Source organism: Etheostoma spectabile, unplaced genomic scaffold (genome assembly GCF_008692095.1).
Source record: "Etheostoma spectabile isolate EspeVRDwgs_2016 unplaced genomic scaffold, UIUC_Espe_1.0 scaffold00019118, whole genome shotgun sequence".
Taxonomy (NCBI): Eukaryota; Metazoa; Chordata; class Actinopteri; order Perciformes; family Percidae; genus Etheostoma; species Etheostoma spectabile.
In genome coordinates this window covers 1-21,194 of record NW_022604683.1, presented here as the reverse complement: position 1 = coordinate 21,194, position 21,194 = coordinate 1, and the positions used below count along the sequence as shown (strand labels likewise).

The 21,194-nt window shown below is 39.7% G+C and overlaps 1 protein-coding gene and 2 non-coding genes across 3 annotated transcripts; all 3 read left to right on the top strand.

The window, feature by feature from the left end:
- Positions 1–479: 479 nt before the first annotated feature.
- LOC116683797 (uncharacterized) lies at positions 480–5,869 on the top strand. Its single transcript, XM_032509994.1, has 8 exons — positions 480–588; positions 1,607–1,698; positions 2,272–2,581; positions 2,906–2,991; positions 3,124–3,153; positions 4,875–4,888; positions 5,247–5,557; positions 5,805–5,869. The coding sequence occupies exons 1-8, from the start codon at positions 480–482 to the stop codon at positions 5,867–5,869; spliced, it is 1,017 nt and encodes a 338-aa protein (XP_032365885.1).
- A 12,010-nt stretch (positions 5,870–17,879) lies between these two features.
- Positions 17,880–17,952, top strand: trnav-aac (transfer RNA valine (anticodon AAC)). Its single transcript has one exon. It is a non-coding gene; the product is annotated as a tRNA-Val (tRNA).
- A 2,227-nt stretch (positions 17,953–20,179) lies between these two features.
- On the top strand, positions 20,180–20,251 carry trnav-aac (transfer RNA valine (anticodon AAC)). Its single transcript has one exon. It is a non-coding gene; the product is annotated as a tRNA-Val (tRNA).
- The last annotated feature ends 943 nt before the right edge of the window (positions 20,252–21,194 follow it).

The window sequence follows — 21,194 nt, the reverse complement described above, 5'->3', positions numbered from 1 at the left end:
TGTACTCGCTCATCCCTAGTGTACGGTGGCCCTGAGGTGCAAAACACAACGGCAAATCAGAAAACACAACACAAAAAGAGAAAACACAACACAAAAAGAGAAAACACAACACAAAAAGAGAAAACACAACAGCAAATCAGAAAACACAACACAAAAAGAGAAAACACAACACAAAAAGAGAAAACACAACAGCAAATCAGAAAACACAACACAAAAAGAGAAAACACAACACAAAAAGAGAAAACACAACGGCAAATCAGAAAACACAACACAAAATGAGAAAACATAACACAAAAAGAGAAAACACAACGACATTAACCAAAACGGAAAAGGTAGGTACCCTCGGGCGACAGGAATCGTCGCTGATTGGACAAAAGAACTGGTCCGTCCTTTGAACCGGAAATACATCACCGCCAGACTTACGCGCGGAGAACTCTGCTGTGCTCCAGACAAGCGGGAGCACAGAGGTATCCGCTATCATGTATTGCAAACATTGTGGCAAAGAGTTCAAAGAGAAGCCTAACTTCTGCAGTGAATGTGGGAAAAGGCTGCAGGAAGACGGTGGCGACGCTCACGCGCAACCTTCAAGTAAGTAAACGGATGTAACGTTAATGTAACGTTAGGCTACTTTAGGATGGTGTACCGTTAGCGTTAGCCTACCAGGGCAAGTTGGCCAACTGTCAGTTTCCAGACCTTACTCAACAATTCCTTTGCAGGTGTTTCATGAATCTTGCCGTTTGGAGTGAAATATGTATTGATGCAGGTTATAACTTACAGTAGGCAGTGAAACTGAACACAGATGAAGGGACGTTCTAAAACGCCTAACGTGAAAAAGCTTAACGTGGTTTAATGAACCTAAACAACGATCAATCATCACCATATTTACCATGGCCTTATCTTGTCATAAACACTTAAACCTGTCAAAAAACCTAAACTGAAATCCAACGATTATAGAAGTTATCTCACGGTAACGTTTTCTTCTTCATTGGTGTCTATGGCGAGGAAAAGGCTTAACGTGGTTTAATGTACCTAAACAACGATCAATCATCACCATATTTCTCTCACATATTACTCCTCATAACCAGTACAAACTGTCAAAAAATCGGACCCCAAAGTTCTATTATTATGGACGGTAGCTGACATTAAGCGTGTCTGCTTCATTAAGGGATATTGTAAGGAAAAAGCTTAACGTGACTTTTTACTTAACGTGTCCAATTTTTTGACAGTTTGTACTGGTAATGAGGACCAATATGTGAGAGAAATATGATGATAATTGATCGATGTTTAGGTACATTAAACCACGTTAAGCTTTTTCCCGTTAAGCGTTTTAGAACGTCCCCAGATGAAGCATCTTCAGGGTTTAGTTTATTTGCAGGCCAGAAAGAAAAGATTGTGTGTGTTTTTAGATTTGTTCACTTTCTTGCTTCATTTTTTATGTGTCACCAAAACTGCACCCCTATTTTACAAAAGATAATGTGTTGTCAAAATGTGTTTCTTGTATGCTGTAAAACATTAGACTACTGCTGTATGTATGTGTGTGTGTAATGTAATATATTTTTCCTTTGCTACCATGTAGAATCACAGACTATTCAAACCCCTACTCTAGGGACCTTTCTAGAGTACCGAAAGAGAAAAGCGGAAGAGAGGCAAAACTTTTCATGTGGGAAAATGAAATCAAAGAAAATATGTAAAGTCCAGGTAAGTTGGTTACAGAGTGAGAATGAACAACTGTTAACTAGCTGTTGACATTCTTCCATCATCTCAGTCCTCTAAAAGGAAGCCTGATGATAGGGTCATCTTTATGCTGACCAGTATATTTTTGCATAATACTAATGTGCTTCTGTGCCACGACCATATTACTCAGACAATGACACTGTCCTGTTTTCACTTTTGTACATATTTGCTAGTTTCTTATTATGATGAATATGTAACCGTGACATGCAAATCATTGTATTACCAATTACCTGTATCGAAAAGTAATCTGCTGTTTACTGGGTTTTTAATGGGCACGTAAAATTATGTTTGCCCGCAGCAGCTCAGGACTAACCCTCCATTCTAACCTCATAATTCACTTGTACAGTTGATTGTATAATGACAATAAAGACCACTTCAACATAAACAGTGGGTTACTCTGTTTTCAGTGATATTTTGAGTTAATAATTGCCCATTTTGTATCCAAGTGTGACATGTAACATAGCGTTATTGATCATTTTAAGTAAACATTGATCTTTAAACATTACCCACTTACAATTTTATTTATTTATTTTGCAGATAAATATTGGTTTGATGACCATTGGGAAGGGTGGTGTCCTCAAGCCAAAGCGTGGGAAAACTATTTCCCTTTCTACACATCCTGACATCACTGCCCTAGATCTGCTTAATGAGGCAGTGAGGAAAATGAGGGACTTCAACAAAGACCTGGATGGAGGACCTTTCCTCCTTCTTTATCCAGATGGCTCTGAAGTTATTAATATCCCTGGGACACAAAGACCATTTACTCTAAAAGCATACAAGGAAGAAATTGGCAAGTCATATCAGCGGGTCATCATTTTTATCTGCCAGAAAAAAGACTTTGAGAAAGGTAAACTGTGTTGTTATGACCTAGTTGTGTCCAGTGCAGAGATGGCTGGACTTGCTATAATGCTATATGTTGGTCATTCATCACTTAAAGAATTATACTATACATTTTTGCTTTTAACAAAACACTACACCTAGTGTTATGTAAAATGCCAAACAATCATCTAGATTAGACTCAAAGCCTGTGTCGTTTGACTTGCTTCGCAAGGACACTGAAATGCCACTGAATTCATAAATGAAAAATGTCTGAAGTATGTATTGGTAATGTGTCTCATTTGAGAACGTTGGGAAAGCTTCATTGAGGTGAGCTTATTTTAATGTTTTTCAGTTGGAGAATATCCAGACACATCTGACTCCGACCCTGAGATTGTGATAAAAACAACATCAAGAGATTTTGATCTAGCTGAGACACTGGTGAGTGTAATTTCAAACATATTTGAGTGATTTATGTGATTAACCTGCCTTCAACCTGTGTAGGTTTTTGACATTGGCCTACCAGTACTAAACAAATACTTGTATTTGAATTAAATGATGTCTTTACTACAGCCATTTGAACCTCACCACAAAAGCAGTCCTGTACACAAAGAGCCTGACAAGGTGTAAGTAGTTGGTGTGTGTGTGTGTACCATAGAAATTTAGATTTTACTGCATTTGCATACATATTTATTCACTATTGACATAGCTTTGTAATTTGTTGTTCTTGTTACGTGTACTATACGCAAATGCATTGTTACTTCAATAAATCAATGTTTGTTTGGTTTTGCAATGTCACCAATATATTTTGGAGTATACTATGATTTATGCTTTTTTGCCCTCAGGAATTGTGATGGGGGGTTGTCACTCTCTACTGAAGTACATCAGGTAATGGAGTATTATTTACATAGAGTCTCTATCTTCCTCACTGGTCCATGACTTTAGGTATGAAACAAAACAATAGCTAAATGTTTACATAGACACCATCAATGTAACTATTATATGGTCTAATATAACAACAATAACTTAATTGATCCTCATAGGGAAATTCACTTCTGGCAGCTCATCTACCATTCAGTGAAGAATTAGAAAGTCTGATGCCTGTGGGTACAAAATATCCTCTATATCTCTCCATCCTGCAGTAAAGAGAGAGGAGCCATCGTCCACCATCTGTTTTTGATGTTATGATTACATTTATACCTTTAGACCAAAGTCTATTGAAGTAAACTCATAATCATAGTATTAGGTTTATTGCAGTTATGTGCTTTTAAGCTTTGCTTTTTATTTAGGGGGAATATAAAGCCACTTCAGATGAACTGTTAACTACAAGCCTTTTGTGAATGTGCCTGACTTAAGAAATTGAAAGCGTATATGGAGAGTTAGATGATTGTGGATGCATCAAAGATCATTTCAGATATCCTCTTCAAGCACAGAAGCACATATAAGAAAAGTTAACTCAATACTTTATCATGCCATATATTTGCGTCATGCAGTTTTTTGAATTGGCAATTGTACCACTTTCACTTAAATTAGCAAGAATAAAAGTAAACAGGGAAATGTGTCCACTGAAGGTCATCTTCTGTTCTTTATTATCTCACCTCCTTAAAGGGATAGTTGAATATTTTGGCAATTTTCCTTATTGCATTAATCATCATTAGTCATATAAGCAGGTACATTCCTGTCCATAAGAGCATTTTGGAATTGTAGGATTGTGTATTTGATTAGTTTAGAGCAACCTATACGGTCCAACTCCGTTGTATTCACTGAGCAGCTCGCATCTGTGCTTCAGGACTCTCAAAACAACAGGCATTGGTAATATACCTTCTCATTATTATTGCAATAGACAGGTTTCCCAAAATGTTGAACTATCCCCTTTAAGTAATCCATAGAGTTTGTTACATAATTATTTTGTCATTTTATTGAATGTCCTGTTTCTACATTTCTTAACTTTCAGACTATGCACTCAGATGAGGAGCATAGTTATGCAAGTACCTCCACATGTCTTGATGTCGAGAGCTCCTGTTACAGGTGTGTTTTGTGTAATTGTATATAGATTGGTAGACAAAATATCAGAAACATTATTGAGGGGTAAACACATTTCTCTCCTGACAAAGGTTAGATATTGAGTTTAAGCTGGAAGAGCTCGTCAACAATTTGATTGGTTTGATTTGATTGGATATGCATTTATGTGTGTCTATAATTACATTGTGTGCACATAATGTCTTTGTTTTGCAGGAAGTACACCAACCTCTTTGCACCTATCGTCATTGACGATGATGAAGATGAAGTTCTCGTTCTTGAGGAAAAAAAGGACATGCCCTCAGAAAAATCTGAGTGAGTCATATAGACACAAGTAGAAAATTAACAAGCTCTCTACTCTGTCCAAAATAGAATTATACAAATGTGAGGACTCACTGAAATGAAAACCAATCTGACATTCTCTGTCTGTAACAACTTGAATCAGGTCCAGTTGTTGAGATGTGTGTTTAAAGAGAGTCCATTGGAATTAAGTTAATAAGAATAAAAAACTTGCTCATTCTTTTATAGATTGACTTATCAGTGCCTCTCGTGTCAATTTCATGTCAGGATATAGTCTATGAATATGGAATGAAAGATTTGTGTAAAGTAAGTAAAGTAGCTACTGTGCTTTGAATCTATTTTTAATGTCTAAAATAAGTTTTTTCGCTTTTTTCTAGACCCACAACTGTGCAGGCCTCTGAAATAATTGCAAATTTGGCACTTGCAATTGACCACAAGAAAGTCAGCAGGTTCAATATATCCAGATCTGATGTATGGGATGGAGCTGTAAGAGGCTTTCGACGCAGCTCATACTCCGAAAAAAGTGAGATCTTTGTGAAGTTCACAGATGATGCAGGGTCTTTAGAAGAAGGGTTGGACACAGGTGGGCCGAGGCGAGAATTCCTCACACTTCTAATGGATCACCTGAGAAATCGTCCCATCTTCGATGGACCTCAAGAAAGACGCTATCTTGTGTACAATCCCACAGGTGGGTTTTTTGACGTTATATTAAAATGAGAAGTTTCAGATAATCTTCTTTTTCTTTTTGTTTCTGCCAGTGATATAGATGGTAATTATGTATGATAATTCTGTACTCTCTATAACAGCTGTCAGACCTAAACATTTATACCTGAGGAGAGGAAAAATAAATAAAATATGTTTCACATCCCTTTGTCTGCTGCAGGGGTCGGCCCCTTCCCCAGAGAGTGTTTTTTACACCCTTTTGTCTGTTGCAGGTATTGGCACCGACCCCCGAGGGTGTGTTTCACACCTGGGGCATCCTGCAGGGTTTTGTGTCTAGGTGGGAAGTTAAGAGGTCTAGACATGAAAATACACAAATGGTCAACAAACAAAAGGAGATCTGATACCTTTGGGGAAAAGCATGGTGTAGGGACATCTCAAGTGATTGAAACATAGACAGATTCAAATTTACCATTACACTAGTTGTCATTTTCTGCCAATAAATGCCCTAAATTACAGTATTTTCATTAAAATTTTGGGAGAAATGTTGTCAGTAGTTAATAGAATGAAACAGAAATGTTCATTTCACTCAAACACCTACCTTAAATAGTAAAATCAGAGAAACTCATCGTTTTCAAGTGGTCTCTTATTTTTTTCCACGACTGTACAGTATATAAATTGTATAGTGCAGTCATATTTGTAAGTTTTAGTTTCTTCAATGAAATATAAAGCTAATGAGTAACGTTACTACTTACTACTTACTAATGAGTAATGTTTTTAGATAATGCCGTGTCAAGCAATGCACTACTACAATGTTGACTTTCTCTTTTTAGATGAAGTGATAGCTGTGTCCCTCCCAGATGTGCTGATGTTTGCCACTGGCTTGTCAGCACTGCCACCAGCAGGAATAACACCCCGTCCAAGTATAGGGTTTTTAAATGACTCGCCGTTTCCAATGGCAACCACATGTTCGAACACACTCAAGCTCCCACTACTCGACTCCTACAGTGTCTTTAGGAAGAATATGGAGTTTGGCATCCAAAATGCGCCAGGCTTTGGGTGTTTTTAGTTGCCAAAGGGACTTTCATGCATAATTACTTTTATTAAAAGTGGTTTGAGCTGTGGCTTGATTTAGGCTGTTTTATTTATTTTTTGTTTTTTATTTTTATCAACTCTGGTCAGAACTGATTTGTTTGTTATTGCTGTTTCCTGTTTTTTACAGCTCTACATATATTTAAAAAAAAAAAAAAAATCAGAACAAATGCTTTTTGTAAGTAATTGTTGTTTACATGAACATTGAATCAGAAAATAAATACAACTTTAAGTGTAAAATGTCTCCATTTCAGTCCCACAGTTCAAGTTGCCAAATCTGAAAATTCAAAAGAAACACTTTTGGTATATTATCCTGTGATTTATCTCTTGAAGCAATTTGTAAATGTTGGATCACATTTATGAATGGGAAGTGTTTTTCAAAACTTAGGCATGAATAGTCCACCAGTCATTTACTGATAAGCATTAAGATGCATTAAAGCAAAATACTAAATAAGGAAAATATTGTCTTAATATGTCCATGTTAATGTGGGATACCTAAGAAAGGTAGAAACGGGTTCCAATAGTCCATATCTATAGCCCAGCTATTTCCTTCAGAGTGATGTACAGTTCTGAGGCGGTCTTCCAGTCTTGTGGCTGTTGTAGTCCGTGTTGTTCCACTGCCTGTTGGAGGTATTCCTCTATGTCTGGATCACCGCTTAAATCAATCACTTGCCTTGCCTCAGGAAACACATCCAGTTCCCTGTCTTCAACAGCAAATCCACAGTCCCTTGAACCAAATCTGCAAAATTAGATGGGACAGAGATATAAAGGAGAAGGTTTGAAATGGTCATTGTTAGATTTGTTTGCTTGTTGATATACAAATATTTCTAAACAATGGTAGAGACAGATAGCTTCTAAATTCAACAATGGATTATACCAACATGTACAATTGTCCAAATATATCCCAGTTTAGGCTATACCACAACACCTTGCATTTTTTGTAATGTATATTATCATTACTACCTGTATGCAAGAGATACAGTTCATTCGGAATCCCTCCTGGACATGATGCATGTCTGCTTGGTCGAATCCGGTGCTTGTTCCATAGGTCCATACATTCATCCAGGTCTTGCTGCAGAACAGTACTGAAGCAAAATCTCAGTAAGCACTGGTGTTCGTGGCTGCCATTGAAGATTCCAGAGTCTCTTAGGTCTCCAAACAAGTCCATCCAAAACTGAGACCTGGGGATGCATTATAATAGATAATAATACATTGTTATTTATAATGCGCTTTTACAAGTGCTCAAAGAGGCTTACATACAAATAACACCGTTTAAATGTGGATACATCTTAACAAAAGCATCACAGAGAAATCATAATGTATATCATATGATTATTACAACAGTAGTGATTCAATAACTTTGGGAAAAATATGGCTTCCTATGTTCAGTATTAGGCTATCACTTAGTGTTTAAGTGGCCTGAGTTAAACAAGAACACTAATAATAATAATCACAATGACAAATACGGAGATTTTAATAACACTATAACACTGATCAGTGTAATAGAGACAAAGGTGATCATTATACAGCTTCCACTGTACTTTTCATCCATCAAACAACACAGATGTACCAACCTCCCTCTTCTGAAAAAAGACCACCATGACTCGATGCGCTGATTCGATGTTGAAGACCCGTAACTGTGGCTAGATGAGCCTGCATAGTGGTCCATATGCGCGTGACGGAGGGTACATTGTATTGCTGCCATGGTCCCATTTTCTGTTCCGAGGTCAGTTCTCAATCTCATTGGAACCACACCAATACTCTTGGCACAATTAATATAATTGTGAGCAATGACAGATGGATTATTGTTCGTTGGTCCACAAACAAGCCACATTATTTTTCTCGAAAAGCCATCGATACATCCTGAGAGTGCCAGGCCAAATGGTTTTAGTTTATCATATCCATCTACATGCCATATGTAGTTTGGACCCATGGAGTGATACGTGCGTCTTGTAAACCTCCTGCGTGTTCTCAAAGCCGTCCCTCGTGGATTCAGCTGTTTCAGTAGCCTCATTACGACATCACGTTTAACGCGAAGCCTGTGCTTTTGTTGGAGAACTTGACACATAGTCCGATAACCGAAGAGTATCCCTGGTCCTTCCAGCTCTGTCAGAATGGCACGCCTCACCTCAGGGAGTGGGGAATAGTTGTGTCTTCTGTACAGCCCTGCTTCTTTTAAACGCGTCTTCAGCGTACGCAGACTCATGTTTACGTTGTGAAATGTCGACAGCATATCCAGTATCACGTCATATTCATGTCCGGCATCAAAGTATTGCTTAATAGCAGCGTGTACCTCGTCATTTGTGGCGCTCATGATTTGGAAAAATGGAAACAAACCCCGTCTTTCCGGTTCAAAGGACGGACCAGTTCTTTTGTCCAATCAGCGACGGTTCCTGTCGCCCGAGGGCACCTACCTTTTCCGTTTTGGTTAATGTCGTTGTGTTTTCTCTTTTGTCGTTGTGTTTTCTCTTTTTGTGTTGTGTTTTCTCTTTTGTCGTTGTGTTTTCTCTTTTTGTGTTGTGTTTTCTCTTTTGTCGTTGTGTTTTCTCTTTTTGTGTTGTTTTCTCTTTTTGTGTTGTGTTTTCTCTTTTTGTGTTGTGTTTTCTCTTTTTGTGTTGTGTTTTCTGATTTGCCGTTGTGTTTTCTCTTTTTGTGTTGTGTTTTCTCTTTTGCCGTTGTGTTTTGCACCTCAGGGCCACCGTACTAGTGTATATGCATTTATCAAAACAAAAGTTGATGTTTATAAATTTATCAAAACAAAAGTTGATGTGTATATACATTAATTAAAAAGAAAGTTAATGTGTTTATCCATTAATCTAAAAGGAAGTTGATGTGTATATTTATTGATCAGTAGACCTTGTGGCACAACGGTAGCGTGTCTGACTCCAGATCAGAAAGTTGTGTGTTCAAATTATGTTGGGATCAAATGTTTAGGGGGGGCAGTAGATCAGTCTGTATGGAATTAGGTTGGGAACCAGAGGGTTGCTGGTTTAAGTCCCCATGTGGACCAAAGTGTGGGTTGGTGGCTGGAGAGATGCCACTTCACCTCCTGGGCACTGCCAAGTGCTCTGAAGCAAGGCACTGAACCCCCAAACCGCTCAGGGTGTTGGACCACTTCGATATGTCAGTTTAAATAACCCTTTTGTTGTAAGAGAAATAGTTTAATTTGTTATGAATCTATTTTGTAATTTTACACGTGTAAAAATATCAGAAAACATATCGATATTGCAGTTTTCATAATCAATATTGCAATATCACATTTTGTCAATATCGTGCCGCCCTAGTGTGTGTGTGTGTGTGTGTGTGTGTGTGTGTGTGTGTGTGTTGGGAGTGGGGCTGCTAAATGTCAAGGGCTGGGAGGAGATGGATGCAGAACAACGTGGTAGTAAAGTGTGTGTCTGTGTGTGTGTGTGTGTGTGTGTGTGTGTGTGTGTGTGTGTGTGTGTGTGTGTGTGTGTATGAGTGAGAGGGAGAAACAAATAAAAAAAGCTTCAAGTAGACTCTAATAATATAATCATTTTGTTTCTATAATTTAAATTAAAATATCTGACTTTACTGCCACTATCTGTTTCTGCTTCTCTACCATATTTATAGTGTGTGATTTGCATAATACCAATCATAGCCTCCATCACATAAAAAACTACCTCTGTCCCTGTTCTGTTTTTAAAGACACAACATTAGGTTTTTCAATCAGATTGATAGTCAAACTGGAAATGTCCCCGTGTTTCTCCATTTTCGGGGATTATGTTCCCAGTTTTGATCTCGGACGTCTGGTGACTTTATAACAGATCAGAATATTCTAGTACTGTTAAGCCCATTATGAATATTAAAATACACCTAACCATGTGTCCTGTATCATAGCTACATGTATGACCTTTGCAGCAAAAGAACGTGTGAAAATCAGTTTGGTATTCAGTGAGGTTGATTGGTTGTTTAGAGGCTAAAAACAGGTTTAAACTAACTGTCCCTGTTTAAGGCTGTTGGGTGCTAACTCTAGCAGGAGGATAACACGGGGTAGACACCACCGATTGGTTTCATTTTTCTCTCCACTGACAGACCTCCTAATGTACAAACTACAGAGCTATGTGTTGAAATTGACTGGAATTCTCCTTTAAGGAAAAGTCCATCTGCTTTAAAAAGATGTCTTAATGCACCTCTCCATATTTCCTGACATTTACCGTTACAATCAGATATGTCACTGTAAAAAGTAGAATGTTGGCACATGTAGGGAGCTGCGTTGGGAACCGGAGGGTCGCCAGTTCAAGTCCCCATGCGGACCAAATTACAGAGTGTGGTTGGATGCCACGTCACATCCTGGGAACTGCCAGGTACCCCCCCAACCGCTCAAGGCGCTGGTCCAGTTGGTAGCCCACTCACTCTCACATCTCTCCATTAGTGCTTGAAAAGATCCTGAGTGTGTGTGTGTGTGTGTGTGTGTGATTGCTAACAAAATGTACACAGAGTGTAAATTGTAATTTCCCCACTGGGGATTAATAAATATTATAGATTAAATTATATTAATCAAAAAGAAAGATGATGTTTGTATGTATTACTCAAAAAGAACGTATAGGCATATAACGTATAGGCATATATGCATATGTGTATATGCCTTAAAAAGAACAGATATGCATTAATCAAAAAGAAAGATGATGTGTACATGCATTAATCAGTAGACCTCGTGGCGCAATGGTAGTGCGTCTGACTCCAGATTGCGTGTTCAAATCACGTCGGGGTCAAATGTCCTTACTGCAGTTCTTCATGTGTGCATGAATAGGTCCTGTGTGTGTGTATTACAGCCCTGTGTGTGATTAGTAACTGAGTGTAAATTGTAATTTCCCCACTGAGGATCATTAAATTATTTTAATCAATAAGAAAGATGATGTGTATATGCATTAAATGGTGTAGATGGAACATCGTAAGCACCTTTGATCCGCATTAAAGGATCAAAAGCATTCCTCTGATGTGCCAACTTTCTATTTTTTACAGTGACATATCTGATTGGTGGAACTCCCTGTTACCATGGAAATGTTCACTGCACCTGCAAACTCACCAACAGCCCTATTTCATGCTACTTTGACAAATTCTATGCTTTTCAGAATTTACATAAACAAATTTTAAGTTTCTAAAATAAAAGTAACTGTTAAAGAGATTATAAAACATCTATTAAGTTGTTCAAATTCAGCTTCATTAAATTAACCCATTAAGTTTCCGCATAACGCATCAGTACTAATATCAAATTCTATTGTAGGTGCTTTCTGCATATTTTTCGTCATTTGACACTTATATACACAATATATGTATCAGATCCAACTCTGTTTCTGAATATTAGGACTGGGATCAGGGTAAAAAATGATATACCCCCCCCCCTCCTTCTCTCCTGGTTAGTAGATTTTAATCAAGTATATTTATCAATAAACAATGAAATGAAGAATACAAATGTTCCGATAAATGTGCTAGTTTACTGATATGTATATAAGCAGATTTTAAAAATTATCTGTAAAAAATCTTTCAATGAAAATGAAAATCATTATCTGTAATTACCAATGTGCCAATATCAAAGAATCAAATCAAAGTTGTTTATTAAACTTATTCAACACTGTCTGCTCGAGTTATCTTAGCTTGCTAGATGAAAATAAATAGACAGGGTTGTAACCTAGCAACACTTATTGTTTGTAAGACACCATTTTGTTTTTGATTACTCAATCTTAGGGACATCTCTCAGAGGAAAAAAAATGCTGCTAATATCCTGTCTCTGAAAATAACCTCAGGCCCCAGAGGGTTAACCGAAATACAAGTCAGGAATAACTAGAACTGCCAACAGTTATGACGGGTCCAAACCCCCCCCCCCCATGCAAGTTGGCCCCAATGACCCGGGGAGCGCACAAAAGTGGAACCAAAGCAAAACAATGGGGGGGGGGCAAATGTCAGGAAATATGGAGAGGTGCATGTAACAGTATGGATTCAGCCGACTGTTGGCACTAAACAAATGGCTTTCAACTGAATGTACCGTCCATTCTCTGCAGTTCATTGACAATTTTAGCATTTTCTGGGACCGCAGACATCTTTTTGAAGCAGATGGACTTTTCTTTAAAGGAGAATTCCAGTCAATTTCAACACGTAGCTCTGTAGTTTGTACATTAGGAGGTCTGTCAGTGGAGAGAGAAATGAAACCAATCGGTGGTGTCTACCCCGTGTTATCCTCCTGCTAGAGTTAGCACCCAACAGCCTTAAACAGGGACAGTTAGTTTAAACCTGTTTTATCACTCCAAATCCCCTTTGTGAAAACAAGGACAAGGAGTGAAACACTGACACACACACACACACACACACACACACACAGTTCATTTTGTCATGTTGCTACTTGTGCATGTGAAGCACCAGTGTTGGCACACACACACACACACACACATACACACAGTTTATATTGTCATTTTGCCAATGTTCGCACACACATGCATGCACGCACACACATACACACAGTTTATATGTCATGTTGCCAATGTTTGCACACACATGCATGCACGCACACACAGAAACACAGCTAAGGAAATGCACTTAGTTCCATTCCATCAATGTTTTTATTTAAAAATCAGATCCAAACCAAACAAGAGAACTGACAGCAGAACTAGAACACTGACAGAGTTCCAGTACATTTCCATCCAACCCTTTGGAGAGGTAAGTCCCACTTTACAGCAGAGCTAAAACTACTTTTACTGAACTGTTTCTGTTTAGTAGAGCTGGATTGTGATGGGGAAGGAGTACATTCACTTCTCTCACATTCTTTCAAATGAATAACTTTTTTTGTCAGTTATGTTCCAACTAGCAGTACAGTAAGACATGTTGTGATCAGGAGATGCAAATACACTTTTTCTTTGGGCTCTGTACCAAATTTGGTGAAGTTTGGCCCTTAGGGGGCGCTATCATCACCGTTCATTGGTTTTCTATAAAAGGTCAATGCATTTCAGTGGGAGAATTGCAACATGTCTGCCACAGTAAATGCTATAAACATGAAACCTGTGATGATAGTTTGTCATGCCTCTCTGAGGCAGTTATGACCGTAGACATATAAAGAGCAGACGCCGCATCGACCGCTACTGCCTACTGGCGCTGACGAGCCGTGGGGCGGCCATCTTGGATCGGTCACCAGCTCCACTCAGTGGAACGTGTTTGGCAGGTGCAATGAGGTGTCAGCGCATTTAATACATCATACCTCACTGAATACCGAACTGATTTTCCGCGTTCTTTTGTTGCAAAGGTCATACAAGTAGCTATGATACAGAACAGTAATAGAATATTCTGATATGATATAAAGTCACCAGACGTCCGAGATCAAAACTGGGAACATAATCCCTGAAAATGGAGAAACACAGGGACATTTCCAGTTTGACTATCAATCTGATTGAGTCTTTAAAAAAAGAACAGGGACAGAGGTAGTTTTTTATGTGATGTAGGCTATGATTGGTATTATGCAAATCACACACTATAAATATGGTAGAGAAGCAGAAACAGATAGTGGCAGTAAAGTCAGATATTTTAATAAGTAGAAGAAACAATATGATTATATTATTAGAGTTAACTTGAAGCTTTTTATATTTGTCTCTCTCTCTCACTCACACACCCACACACACACACACTGTACTACCACGTTGTTCTGTGATTAAAGACAGATTCTCATTTATTGTCCATCTGAACGGTTTACAACCCGGGAAACGTCACCGTAGTAACGTCATCAGCACCTAATTCCATCTTTCTCATAGTAGCTGGAGGCAACTATTGTGTCTTGTGCTCGTCCAAAATCACATTTGATCACACAGCTTATTTGCTATTTGCTTTTAATTCCAATATTCTTTGGAGTTATACTGTAATATTACAGATTACATTGTTATGAAAACTAAAAGTATATTTACGTCCTTTATGGAGAAGATTAAGATTCATAGAAGGGTTAGAATGTGTGACATCACACATTCTCTAATGACACTGATATAGAAGGTTTAGTGTGCTGTCACAAGCGTGTGACATAACACGTCCTTTCATGACGTTCTGTGGCTTTGAACACAGACCCTGTATCTTACCGAGAGACACAACCTTTCACTTGAACCCTGTCCTCCATTAAGAGACACGTCTTTGTTGGAACAGAGCTCAAAACTCAAAACACTTTTCTAAACTGCAATACAGCAGTAATAGTACAAAATACTCCAGTACCGCAAGAAATATCGTTAAAATGTATTCAAAAGTATTTTCCGTGGCTATCATGGCGACCAGCGCCTGGCTTGAGGACCTGAGAAAAGCCCTTCTGGAGGTCCAAAACCAAAACGAGGAGCTGGTCTCAGTGAATGCTGGCCTGGTGGAGGAGAAGGGGAAAATCCTCAAGGCTCTACAGTCAGAAAGATCCATGAGGAAAAACCTAAAGTAGGACCAGAAACTCAAGGATGAAGAGATCCGCCTTCTTAAGGAAAGGTTGGTCCAAGACAAAAACCTCACAGAGTCAGTCAGACGCCACTGGAGCTCAGAGTTCAACGGGTTCAATGGATCCATTAAAGAGGAGGACAAGAGCAGGAGACAGGCCTGGCAGGACGAGGTCAACTGTGGACGATGAGAATGATAGCCTTAGTACTGCGTTTATCTCTCTATTAGATTCTATTGGCTTCTCTCAAAGTGTTCATAAACCGACTCACCGTTTAACCTCAACTTTGATCTTGTTCTGGTGTATGGTGTTGAAATTGAACATTTGATAGTGTTCCCACAGAATCCCTTTTTATCTTACCACTGTTTGATAACTTTTGAGTTTATTCTGCTGAACTACACGCCAGTAGGTAAAAACTTCTATACAAGATGTCTATCTGATAGTGCTGTAGCAAAATTGAAAGATGCGATTCCATTAGCATTTAATTCATTCCCAAGTCACAAAGTAACGGAGGACTCCTATGCTAATTTCGGTCCCTCCCATATCGATCATTTTGTTGATAGTGCAGCAGGCTCGCTGCGAATGACACTTGACTCTGTTGCCCCTCTAAAAAAGAAGATGATGAAACCAAGAAGGTTTGCTCCATGGTATAACACTGAAACTAGCAATTTAAAGCAAATATCGCGGAAACTTGAGAAGAGTTGGCGTTCCACCAAACTGGAAGATTCTCGTATAATTTGGCAGGTTTGTCTTAAAACGTATAGGAAGGCCCTCCGTAATGCCAGAGCAGCGTACTACTCGTCATTAATAGAGGAAAATAGGAACAACCCCAGGTACCTTTTCAGCACTGTAGCCAGGCTGATGCAAGGTCACAGCTCTACTGAGCCAAGCATTCCCATAGCTTTAAGCAGTTACGACTTTATGAGATTCTTCAATGATAAAATTATAACAATTAGAAGGAAATTCACCAAGACCTGCCTTTAACTGGCACTGACTTATCTCTAAAGTCAGGAACCTTAGAAACAGCTGTAAAACCAGACACATGTTTAGACTGCTTTGCTTCACTTGATCTTTATCAATTTAATTCAATTATTTCTTCATCTAAACCATCACCCTGCCTATTAGACCCTACCCAACCTTAACAAGTTTTACCCTTAGTCAACAGTTCTCTACTAGCTATAACCAATCTGTCTTTACTTACAGGCTATGTACCACAGCACTTTAAAGTATCTGTAATTAAACCTTTTTCTGAAAAAGCCCAACCTTGATCCAGATGTTTTAGACAACTACAGACCTATGTCCAACCTTCCATTTCTCTCTAAGATTCTTGAGAAAGCAGTCCCCAAACAGCTGTGTGACTTTCTGCATAGCAACAGCTTATTTGAGGATTTTGAGTCAGGATTTAGAGTTCAGTTGTCTAATTGCCTCAGACAAAGGACTTATCTCTGTAATGGTGTTATTAGATTATTAGTGCTGCTTTTTTTCACCGATGTAATATTGCAAAAATCAATTTCCATAGTGAAGTAGTAATTACATTACATTCAGGAATTCAGGAATATCCTGTCTAAAAATGATGCAGAAAAACTAGTCCATGCATTTGTTACTTCTAAACTGGATTTTACAGGAAGCCAATGCAGAGAAGCCAAACCAGGAGAGATGTGATCTCTTTTCCTGGTTCCTATCAGAACACGTGCTGCAGCATTCTGGATCAGCTGAAGAATCTTTATGGACTCTTTTAAGCAACCTGATAATAAGGAAATAAAACCCCAGTCTTCCGTGTGAGAGGCGGAGGCGACCATCCAAAGTTTCAGTAGTATTGTGATTTTTGTGTTGGAACAAGTTGCACTGTTTGAAATAAGCTTTTGAGATACAAGAACGTCTTCACTTGGGACAGCAATTGACTCCCAACCCGATGGGAGAAATCCTGAGCTTTGAGATTTGGAGGGGCTGACTTTGATTACGAATGCTTGACACTGGACTTCAATCTGCCCCAGTGGGTGCTGTAGATCACTGTTGGATGAAGCCCACAGAACAACATAATCTGGAAAGAGCAGAAGAGGAATTATAAGGTGCCCAGACATGACACTCTCCCACCTTCTGCTGCGCCTTGTGAGGTGCTGTTCATGTCCAGTAGATATGCTTTTTCCATCGCTTGACGATATTCCCATTTAGGGTCAGGAGTTCTCCTCCCATGCTGAACACAGCCTGAGCCAAGGCACGCTTTCCCCCTCATGATTCACCCCAGTGGAAGCTGTAGATCAATGCCTGATAAAGCCAAATGAACCACATAGTCTGCAAAGAGCATAAATGGAATTCCAAGGTGGCTAGACTTGACACTCTCCCAACTCCTGCAGCACCTTGTGACATTTTGTTCACGTCCAGGAGTTGTGCTCTTTCAATCGCTTGAAAACATTCCCATTTAGGATCAGGAGTTCTCCTTCCATGCTGAACACAGCTTGAGCCAAGGCCCACTTTCCCGAGTAGTCCCACGCGTTCGCCGGGACTTCCTCGAGGCCTTGCATTGGTTAGCTGGTAGAAAAATCTCCCCGTCGGGAATCGAACCCCGATCTTCCGCGTGACAGGCGGAGATACTGTCCATTATACTAACGAGGAATGCCCAAGCTTAATATTTGGCACATCAACAAATAGGTGGCGCTATTCCAACATTCAGACCACAGTCAATGCATGTAGAAATATTTAGGTTTACTACATATTTGCTATCATTCAAATCCATGACAAAGCATCTGTGACTGAATCTAGTTTAAAATCTCTATTTTGTAGCTTTTTGAACATTTGCAGTAAACTAAAAATGGTGCATTTTCCCACAATATGCAAAAAATAAAGCTTTTCGTCAGTTTCCGTAGTGTAGTGGTTATCACGTTCGCCTAACACGCGAAAGGTCCCCTGTTCGAAACAGGGCGGAAACACATTTCTTTGTTTGTATTGACTTCGCACAATCAAACTCTGCGAAGTTCAACTCTCCATGACATTCACGGAAAATCTCCCTGACGTGAAATCGTGGCCAGGCCTGCCGAAGTTTCCCCAGTGCAGTAGTCATCACATTCAGAGATTCAGGAGTATCCTGTCGAAATTGATGCAGAAAAACTAGTCCACGCATTTGTTACTTCTAAGCTGGATTACTCCAGTTCTTTATTATCAGGTTGCTTAAAAGAGTCCATAAAGATTCTTCAGCTGATCCAGAATGCTGCAGCACGTGTTCTGATAGGAACCAGAAAAGAGATCACATCTCTCCTGGTTTGGCTTCTCTGCATTGGCTTCCTGTAAAATCCAGAATAGAATTTAAAATCCTTCTTCTCACCTACAAAGCTCTTCATGTTCAAGCACCATCTTATCTTAAAGAGCTCATTGTACCTTATTACCCCACCAGAGCACTGCTCTCCCAGAATGCAGGGTTCCTTGTGGTTCCTAAAGTCTCCAAAAGTCGAATGGGAGCCAGAGTGTTCACTATCAAGCTCCTCACCGGGTTCCCGTTTGGGTTCAGGAGGCAGACACCATCTCCACATTTAAGAGTAGGCTTGAGACTTTCCTCTTTGATGAAGCTTATAGGTAGTTCTGGCTCAGTTTTTCCTTGCCTCTTTCGCCTAGTGCTTGCTCTTGGTGGGAATTTTCCGGTTTCTGTAATAACATCACAGAAGATGGTCTGGACCTGCTCTTTTATGAAAAGCGCAATGAGATAAGTGTTGTTGTGATTTGGCGCTATATAAATAAAATTGAATTGAATTAAATTACCTGAACCTCAACTTCCTAGCCTCATAGTTGATGCTTTACATTCTTGGATCCGTCTTAGGTTCCTGCTGTCTGCCTACGTTCCTGGATCCTGAAGTAGGTGATCATATCGTCACTGAAAACATATCTTTGATAGCAGGATCATTCTCAATCCTTTTGTAAAACCTTTGTCTTTCTTGGAGTATATCCACTATATACATTCTTAAAAAATGTCATATCTTTTGCTATGGTTGGGCCTCGTATCCAAACTACTCTGGCAGATGATACTAGTGTCGATTTAGCCTTGGGAAATAATAGCACTGGTAGACAGATCTCCCATCGGGAAATAAAACCCCAGTCTTCCGTGGGAGAGGCGAGGCGACCTCCAAAGTTTCAGTAGTATTGTGGTGTTTGTGTTGGAACAAGTTGCACTGTTTGAAATAAGCTTTTGAGATACAAGACGTCTTCACTTGGACAGCAATTGACTCCCAACCCGATGGGAGAAATCCTGAGCTTTGAGATTTGGAGGGGCTGACTTTGATTACGAATGCTTGACACTGGACTTCAATCTGCCCCAGGGGTGCTGTAGATCACTGTTTGATGAAGCCCACAGAACAACATAATCTGGAAAGAGCAGAAGAGGATATAAGGTGCCCAGACTTGACACTCTCCCACCTTCTGCTGCGCCTTGTGAGGTGCTGTTCATGTCCAGTAGATATGCTTTTCCATCGCTTGACGATATTCCCATTTAGGGTCAGGAGTTCTCCTCCCATGCTGAACACAGCCTGAGCCAAGGCACGCTTTCCCCCTCATGATTCACCCCAGTGGAAGCTGTAGATCAATGCCTGAGAAAGCCAAATGAACCACATAGTCTGCAAAGAGCATAAATGGAATTCCAGGTGGCTAGACTTGACACTCTCCCAACTCCTGCGGCACCTGTGACGTTTTGTTCACGTCCAGGAGTTGTGCTCTTTCAATCGCTTGAAAACATTCCCATTTAGGATCAGGAGTTCTCCTTCCATGCTGAACCAGCTTGAGCCAAGGCCCACTTTCCCGAGTAGTCCCACGCGTTCGCCGGGACTCCTCGAGGCCTTGCATTGGTTTGCTGGTAGAAAAATCTCCCCGTCGTGGAATCAACCCCGATCTTCCGCGTGACAGGCGGAGATACTGTCCATTATACTAACGAGGAATGCCCAAGCTTAATATTTGGCACATCAAGAATAGGTGGCGCTATTCCAACATTCAGACCACAGTCAATGCATGTAGAATATTTAGGTTTACTACATATTTGCTATCATTCAAATCCATGACAAAGCATCTGTGACTGAATCTAGTTTAAAATCTCTATTTTGTAGCTTTTTGAACATTTGCAGTAAAATAAAAATGGTGCATTTTCCCACAAATATGCAAAATAAATGAATTTCGTCAGTTTCCGTAGTGTAGTGGTTATCACGTTCGCCTAACACGCGAAAGGTCCCTGTTCGAAACAGGGCGGAAACACATTTCTTTTTTTGTATTGACTTCGCACAATCAAACTCTGCGAATTAAACTCTCCATGACATTCACGGAAAAATCTCCCTGACGTGAAATCGTGGCAGGCCTGCCGAAGTTTCCCCAGTGCAGTAGTCATCACATTCAGAGATTCAGGAGTATCCTGTCGAAATTGATGCGAAAAACTAGTCCACGCATTTGTTACTTCTAAGCTGGATTACTCCAGTTCTTTATTATCAGGTTGCTTAAAAGAGTCCATAAAGATTATTCAGCTGATCCAGAATGCTGCAGCACGTGTTCTGATAGGAACCAAAAAGAGATCCATCTCTCCTGGTTTGGCTTCTCTGCATTGGCTTCCTGTAAAATCCAGAATAGAATTTAAAATCCTTCTTCTCACCTACAAGCTCTTCATGTTCAAGCCCATCTTATCTTAAAGAGCTCATTGTACCTTATTACCCCACCAGAGCACTGCTCTCCCAGAATGCAGGGTTCCTTGTGGTTCCTAAAGTCTCCAAAGTAGAATGGGAGCCAGAGTGTTCAGCTTATCAAGCTCCTCACCGGGTTCCCGTTTGGGTTCAGGAGGCAGACACCATCTCCACATTTAAGAGTAGGCTTGAGACTTCCTCTTTGATGAAGCTTATAGTAGTTCGGCTCAGTTTTTCCTTGCCTCTTTCGCCTAGTGCTTGCTCTTGTGGAATTTTCCGGTTTCTGTAAATAACATCACAGAAGATGGTCTGGACCTGCTCTTTTATGAAAAGCGCAATGAGATAAGTGTTGTTTTGTGATTTGGCGCTATATAAATAAAATTGAATTGAATTAAATTACCTGAACCTCAACTTCCTACCCATATTGATGTTTTACATTCTGGATCCGTCTTAGTTCTGCTGTCTGCCTACGTCCTGGATCCTGAAGTAGGTGATCATATCGTCACTGAAACTATCTTTGATAGCAG